This window comes from Solanum pennellii, chromosome 9 (genome assembly GCF_001406875.1).
Source record: "Solanum pennellii chromosome 9, SPENNV200".
Classification (NCBI taxonomy): domain Eukaryota; kingdom Viridiplantae; phylum Streptophyta; class Magnoliopsida; order Solanales; family Solanaceae; genus Solanum; species Solanum pennellii.
Window position 1 is genome coordinate 6,194,805 of NC_028645.1, and position 8,746 is coordinate 6,203,550.

At 31.4% G+C, this 8,746-nt stretch overlaps 1 protein-coding gene across 1 annotated transcript; it reads left to right on the top strand.

The window, feature by feature from the left end:
- The first annotated feature begins 5,502 nt into the window (after nucleotides 1–5,502).
- Nucleotides 5,503–7,136, top strand: LOC107031795 (uncharacterized acetyltransferase At3g50280). Its single transcript, XM_015233270.2, has one exon. The coding sequence runs from the start codon at nucleotides 5,568–5,570 to the stop codon at nucleotides 6,948–6,950; it is 1,383 nt and encodes a 460-aa protein (XP_015088756.1). The 5' UTR covers nucleotides 5,503–5,567; the 3' UTR covers nucleotides 6,951–7,136.
- The last annotated feature ends 1,610 nt before the right edge of the window (nucleotides 7,137–8,746 follow it).

Genomic DNA, 8,746 nt, shown 5'->3' on the forward strand with positions numbered 1-8,746 from the left:
ATGGACTTTTTCTTCTACTACTAAATCTAGTATTCTAAGTGTACTTTACTGCCATTGAGTGACTTGCTGACACCAGCGTTTTGGGTATCAATACACTGGTGATTGAGATCATTCTAACCTGAGAGGACATATTCCAAATCAAACCTCGAATACTAGAGGGGAATAATTTCCTTAAGAGGACACTGTGCATTCAGTGGGCTTGATCTTCTTTCTACTTTTTCCAGATTCTGGTATGTGTTACAAATTTTAGATTTGTGAATTAATTTCAGTTCTTCTATTCTTTTGTTCTTCACTGGTTCGTTAAACTTTTGTAACTTTGTGTTTCTACAAAGTTTGTTGGAATCAATAAGATTCTTTAGACACAAATTAACAATAATTCTTCTTTTTGAGAAATATATTTCGTATATTTTTTCTAATCTGTTTTTGATTCTAGTTTCGCTACTAGTTTTAATTTTCTAGTTGTGAAAATGTTCTTAAACTTTGTTGTCTTACAAAATTTTATTCTAAATATGTTAAGAATACAAGATGAACAACATATACATCCTATCCAACCACTGTCAATTCTTTATTCTACTAGTTAAATTGTTGAATAACAATTTATTCAATAGAGAGGAGGGAAAAAAAAAGGTTTGGTGAGTCATAAAATCAATTGTTACTAAATCACAGGGACTGATGGTGTATACAGTGAGATACACTTTCATTATACTCTAAAATAAATTTAAAAGCTTATTGAGAAATTCTCTTGCAATCAAATGAATTTGATTAATGTTCAATCCAAACTAATATAAATATCGAGTGTCACCTTAATTTCTGCATCGTTATATTTTATATTCACTATCTAATTTTGTTCTACTCTTTGCTAAGCAATTGGATATCATAAAACTAAATACTACGAATCATATACTTTTAGTACTTATTTTTTCATAGAGTTATAAATTTAAATGTTATAAAACTAAATACTACAAATCATAAAGTTTTGAAGTTAATGTTTCTTTTATACTTTTCATATAGTTCCAAATTTAAGTATTATGAAACTAATACTACAAATCATAAGGTTTTATAATTAATGATTCTTTAATATTATCTAACATGGCATTATTTTCTCACAAAAAAAAACAATATCTGTTACTGATAAAAATTAATATATAATATTTTTTGAATTTGGAAATAATTTAAATAATTTTTGTTTGCAACAAATTTTAAACATATGAAAAATAAATAAACCATACAAATAAAATATGAAGAAACATAATTTTATTGATTAAGATAGATTGCGGGTACAATTCTGTTGATCCCTTCATTCTACTCTCTTAAGATTTATCCATGATTCGAGGGCCGTTAGTGGCGTATTTCTCGAACTAGGATGATTTAGATTTGACCTCTCTATATGAATAATCCATCAATTTGCAGAGTATTCGAGATCTTGATCGCTATGTGGAATATATGGAATTTTCGAGATGCCTTTTAAGGGAATTTAGTACCCTTTATATAGGCATAAACTAGGATTTAGGGATGAGTAAACTCCATTAATCCTTATTTGAGTTTAACACAATTTGTGGAGTCTCAACTCGAATTGAACGCATCTTGTAGAGTCTCACAAAATTTTAATGTATACAATTTTTTACTAACAAATTTTGAAATTTCAAATGTGTAATAATGGAGTATACGTTTCAATATAAAGTATATAAATCTGATAATTTGGAGGGAAGTTTATTAAATCTGATATGATCAAACACTAATTTTCAAATAATAAAGAGTTTTTTTTAAAAAAAAAATTAAAAAATTCTCATGAAAAAGTTGTTTTAAAATTAAAACACCAAAGTGTTGAGATAATTATGGATAATAATAATTTGTGGCCGACCATATAACCAGGTTGCTATTTCTATATTTCGACCAATCCCACAATGAATGTACCCTTTTTGTCTTTTAATTAAAAAAATAAAATTGATTAATAGTGATGGGTCACAAACACGTGGGGTAAAATAGGTACTATAAGATCCTCTAATTACTTTATTACAATAGGTAAAATTAAAAAATATTAATTATATCATGGAGCCACATACACCCACCATTCTATAAATTATAATAATTAACATTTCATAACAACAATCAAGTCAATTAGGTTATAATTTATATTATATATTTCACTATAGAAAAGATAAATAAAATTTACAATCACATTAGAAATTTAAAAATCAAAATTAGAAATTATTTTCAATTGTATCGTAATAAATAGAAGTAACTAAATAAAACACACCTTGTATTTATAACTTTTTTAAATAGACGTGAAATGAACTAAGATAACAGATATAATAAAACAAAGAGGGTATGCGATAATTTGATTGTTTATCGTGATAGTAAATAAGAGATATGAACACATATGGTTGATATAAACCCGTACACGCCAAAAAAAGTTTAGCTATCGTAATTCTTATTCTCGATATATGTAATAAAAAAAAAGAATAACGAACTTATTTTTGACTTTGCAAAAGCAACTTTTAGAAAAAAAAACAAAAAAAAAGTTAGTAGGAGTATCATTTTAAGCACGTTTTCCTTAATGGACAAAAAAAAATGTATGGCTTCGAAGGAGTTTCCGGCCACCAATAAGGAACAAGACTATTAAACTTCTTGGAAATTGGTTAAAAACACCAAAATGTGCAAATGTTATTATTGTTTTTATGATTTTCGGTTAGGTGTTCGGTCTTTGAATTCAAATTAGATTAAATTTAAATTTTATTGAAGAATCTAAGATGACCGCTCTCTAACAAAGTGATTTCATCATGTCTAGTAAATTTTGAACTTGAAATTTGTGATTATTCGGTGCGAATATTTTCTCCCAACTATCAATTTGAGAAATAGAGGACCATATATCACATGTAAGGTTTAGTAGGCTAAGGTTGGCAACAAGTTAAATCATCTTTATGTCTAGTCAATGTTAAAAGTTCAATTAAGGCTAAACATACACATTTAAGGACTAACATGAATTAAACAAGTGTTGGGGCTTTGTGCAAGCATTGGCCAAATCATTTCTTAATGGCAATGTTTAGATTCCATGAAGTTTAAGAAATAATACAAGTTTTTTTATGTGTACATGGTAGTTCTCAAACAAGTATTCAAAAAGATTCTAAAATATTTTTGAGATTAGGTATTATTTCCCTAATGATCATGGTACCAAATATTTCATGGCATACTATAATTATGATCTCTTACTATTTAACGAAAAGATTGTCATTTTGAATAACAATAGAATATTATAAAAAGGAATTAAAAGTAAGTGATCAAAGTCGATTAAATCTTTTAAATAAGTTAAACCAACAAAGTAGAGATCGAGTATCAAAATATAGCTAGTTATTCAAAGAAAAGGAAAATAAATAAGGGGAAAAAAAGAAGTGCCTTCTTTCATTAGAACCATAAAATGTATCTTGTCATCTTTTTAGGGAGAGCCTTTGATACCCTTCTCTTTCTTTTTCTTTTTTTTTGGTAGGGCTCTTTTATAGTCCAAAAGGTCATGTCTAACTCATAATGTGAAAAGACTACATGTTAGTTTTGAAAAGGCTATTTGATAACACGCGACTCACGTCTGGGTGAGGGCTCGAGGCTTGTTGGAGGCAGACTAGATTAGATTTGAGATTGACTTCGATCTGTCTGAGTAATTATGCAGGCGATCCAACTTAAAAGTGATTTATTTTTTAGAGGAATCTTGTATGTTAACGGTTACAAAGCGATTTTTGGTTGTACCTATGCGATAAACGATTAATGTCATGCCGAGGACTGCGATCCCTAAATTTTCTTGTGTTGAGGTAAGAGGGACTAATATTTTTTTTTTTTTTTTTTTTTTATTCAGCCACATTATCATAGTCTAACTCAGTTGTTTGCCAAAAACAGATTTCACCCTATACGAATAGTCCTCCACTTTTCAGATACCTAAATAAAATATGTTTAGGAAGTGAAAAAGTTACCGATTGTAACTCAAATATTTAAATAAAATCTACAAGCAAGATTAAAGGGTCATCATTGTTATAATACATCCTATGAAAGTATATAAATTCATAATCAAAGTAAAAAATTTTAAATTTCATGAATTTAAGAATAATGATTATAAGTGATTAGGCCTAGATTCCTAATCCAATATTCTTATATATTCAATAACCTTCTAGTAACACATAACCTATTTAAATAAAAATTACTAAGTCCATCCGAATTCATAATCTAACATATGTCTATAACGTCTACATCCACCACACTCTACTCAGGATTAAAATTTTGAATAAACAGTTGAGGTAAAGAGCAAATTTGTGTCTGCCATAGATCACATGATGAAACTACATGGAACTAGAGTCTTGAACAACCTTGTCCACCTAATATGGAATGGGTTAGTGTAATAGAAAAAAAACCCATTCCATGTACAAAAGTGTCTGGCACTTATGACTTGTTACTTCATCACTAATTTCCCAACCTGTATGATTGTACAAACTCAGTAAACACCACAGCTATCTCCACTACACTCCTCATCATTCACTCATGTACTCTCTACTCATCATCAATGATTCAATACATGTGTGGTAGAAAGTAGACAAACAAGGACAATCAAAAGAGTGTGGAGGTTAGATGAGATTTCTCTAAAGACGTATACAAAATTTAAAATTTATGAATTTTTTATATTAAACTCAAGACAGTAAAATAATTTTTTATTTATTTTTTAAAAAGAATGATCTACTTTATTTTTTTTGTCTTTAAAAAAGATGACATTTTCCCGTCTTTTTTTTGTGAACAAAGTAGTCGGCTTTTCCTGTAACTCTACTCTCGTCTTGGATTATATATCCAAAAAGATCCGCTCTCGGTCATTCTTTGAATTTTAATTTTTCACATGACATGTTTAAGATTATAAAATTAAAAAAAAAATAGTGTGATATATTTGACATGGCTTTAATTTAAGATCACGAGTATAAAAAGTCTTTTCTTTATTTTCTTAAATTACGTAGCAAGACAAAATAGGTCATTTTGCCTTTAAATTGAGGAAATAATGCACTATAAAGCAAAAGGTTATGAACTTCCTTGCTAATGTGTCGCTAAGTTATTTAGAGGACTTCTATTGTTTACCTATAGAATATCAAAAATTATTCTATTTGTATAAAGCCATAAACTTAATCAGAAAATTTTGAGTTTGAATATTAAGATATAAAGAAACTTATATAGAAAAGGCTTCTTCCTTTATTGAGCTCTACTTGTTGAAATCCAAATTGATCATCGCTAACATGTGTTATCCGATTATATTTGTGTCTTTTTATATTTAATTAAAAAATAACTTCGATACGTCCAACTACTCATATGACAACACTAAAAAAACAAATTACTCTTCTAAACATATACTTATTATCATCGACATTGAATACCAGATGATTAAAAAAAAATGTCGAAATGATTCAAATTAAAAAGTCAGTAACAACCAAAGTGCATGAACCCAAACTTGAGTCCTAAAAAATCTCTATATATACCTTCCAACTGTCTTACTTCTTTCCCCATCTCCATCCCCATTTCTTCCATTCCTCTAAAAAAATCCTGCAACTATGCCTACTTCTTCACTTTTTGTAGTTTCAAAATGCACAATTTACCCTGATCATCATACATCGCTTAATAATACCTTAAAACTCTCTGTTTCTGATCTTCCTATGCTTTCTTGCCAATACATTCAAAAGGGTGTTTTGTTAACTCAATCTCCTTTTGAATCTTCAAATTCACTTATTTCCCATCTCAAAACTGCACTTTCGAAGACCCTTTCTCATTTCCCACCACTCGCCGGACGATTAATTACGGATTCTGATGGCTACGTTTACATCCTATGTAACGATGCCGGAATTGATTTTGTACATACCAAAGCACCCCATCTCATGATTTCAACGCTTGTTCCACAAAATCAATCTGATATTCCCATTTATTTCAGAAAATTCTTCCAATTTGATAAAACCCTTAGCTATGCTGGACATAATAAACCCTTAATGGCGATTCAGGTTACGGAGCTAAACGACGCCGTTTTCATCGGATGTACCATGAATCACGCCGTCGTTGATGGAACTTCCTTCTGGAATTTCTTCAATACTTTTGCAGAGTTTTCAAAAGGGGAGATGAAGATTACTAGGCAGCCCTGTTTTGGGCGTAAAACGGTATTTGATTCACCGGCGGTGCTTAAGTTCCCGGAAGGTGGACCGTCGGCGACTTTCTCCGGCGACGAGCCGTTGCGTGAGAAGATCTTCCATTTTAGCCGAGAAGCTATTTTGAAGCTCAAGCTCAGAGCTAACAGAACGGGAGTTAACGGTAAAACTAACGGAAAGATAACGCCAGTTAATGATGAGACGGGTTTGAAAAACGGCGCGGCTCTGAAGAATTCGGCTTCGGAGATTTCGTCGTTTCAGTCGTTAAGTGCTCAGCTGTGGAGATCCGTGACGCGGGCTAGGAAATTGGAAGGGAACAAAACGACAACGTTTAGGATGGCGGTCAATTGCCGACATCGGTTGGAGCAACGGATGGAGCCGCTCTATTTTGGGAACGCGATCCAAAGCATCCCAACCATTGCTTCGGTTAAGGAGTTGTTATCTAACGACTTATATTGGAGTGCGAATCAGCTACATCAAAATGTAGTGGCGCATGGTGATGTCACCGTGCGCCAAGGTGTAAAGGATTGGGAAAGTAACCCTAGGTTATTTCCTTTAGGAAATTTTGATGGAGCTATGATTACTATGGGAAGTTCACCTAGGTTTCCAATGTACGATAATGATTTTGGGTGGGGCCGACCTATCGCGGTCCGAAGTGGCATGGCTAATAAATTTGATGGTAAGATCTCCGCCTTCCCCGGACGAGAAGGAAATGGAACCGTTGATCTTGAAGTTGTTTTGGCACCCGAGACAATGGCGGGACTTGAAGAGGACATGGAATTTATGCAATATGTTTCTTAATGGTGTTTATTAATGTGCTAAAAAATCGAATCAAGGTGTTTAAATGGAAAATCTGTAAGTTTATATACAATGCAAGTTTAAATGGTCATTTCGCAATTGTGTTTTATGTAACAAAATGTGTGAAGATTTATATTGAACAATACTTTTCTAAGTAATGAAAAAGAGGATTGAAATGAGTCACGAAAATCAACCATAGAACATTTGAAATCATGAAGGGCAAAAAGTTCTTTTTTTTTCTTTTAAAAATGCTCCCCTTCTATTTTTAGTGGATATATTCATGTGGTAATTGACCTATTTAAAGATAAAATGAATCATTAAGGTGAATTTATTTAATCTTTTGAGGATCCTTGCGTTTGTTTTTCATTTTCAAGAACAAAGCTACAAACAAAGGGAAAAAAATATTGAATGGTCCAAAATAGAATATTTGGGCCCTTTACTGTCAAGGATAAAATGTGGGGTTAGGCTACAATTAATGGTGCTTGATGCCTTAAACGGCATTTAATAGTTGATTAGAGCTATGCAACTATTAGTAGTATATATTATTAGGATCATCTATTAATTATCTTGTCAAACGTTACATTTGATAGCAAAGATGTTACTTTATTTCTTAACTAAATCAACAAAGCAAAAGCTATATTCGATCATGACTCTGACCCGAGCTACCTAGCTCCTCATGGTCTTGCCAAAGGCATGATGTTGGCATTACCAACACATATAATAGTAACAAAGGGAGTTCGGAGTTAAAATGACAAAAGATTGTTAAAAATTTCCAAAGGGCACATTAATTTTTTTTAACCAAAAGAGCAAAATCGCTCCTGATGAAGCTATTTCCTTGTGACAAAATACATAATAAAAAAGGTTTCAAGACGCATGTAAATACATATCATATACATATTTTGTTTTATATATATAGTAGAGGGGAAGCCCGTGCTTTCAACGGGCCCAATCACTATTTGAAATTCGTAATGTTTATTGAGGAACTTTCACATGTCGTCACTCAAAAATAGTCTTATTCTTAATAGCTATAGTTTGATAATTATAATTCGTAGCTACATGTAATTGGGAGGAGAGAGGCAAGCGAGATTGGAGAGAGAGGAGAGAGGCCAGTGAGAGAGGACAAAGAGTGGGAGAGAGGTGCATTTTATATGTATATCAGTTAGATAATGTATATATAGCAAATTAGATTGGAAGAGAGAGGAAGAGGCAAGCGAGATTGAGAGAGGGAGTAGAGAGTCGAGCGAGATTGGGAGAGGAGGGAGAGAGGTGAGCGAGATTGGGCAGAGTAGGAGAGAGGTGAATTGTATATGTATATCAATGAGATAATTGTATATTGCACATATGTATTTGTATATTTTGGTGAATTATACATATACAAAAGTGGCTAATTAAACTTACCCGAAGTCAGCCCACGTAATTAATGTATAATGTTAGTCGTGAGTGATAATTATAGCAAACTATATCTATGATGAGTAATTAAGTAGTATAAATTTGTTTAACCGTGTTATTTTTTCATATTGATTTGTGATATATTTCACCGGTAGAATTTTAAAAATTAATTATAATATAATTAAAAAATAAATAATAAAAATAAACATGATAAATATAAAATATAAATGAAGCCCATAAGACTCCATATTAGGAAGAATCTTAAGAAAGTTTACAATTGAAATTTTAAATGGATTCCACATTTTTTCATTGGATGAAGAAGAGGTAGCACATAGCAAGTCTTTTTTCCATTTTTTAATTGGATGAAGAAGAGACAGTATGTAGCAGTTTTTTTTTTAAATAAAGAGCAT

Excerpts from the sequence above, each read along its gene's own strand:
- LOC107031795 (XM_015233270.2), top strand. The coding sequence starts at position 5,568 with ATGCCTACTTCTTCACTTTTTGTAGTTTCAAAATGCACAATTTACCCT.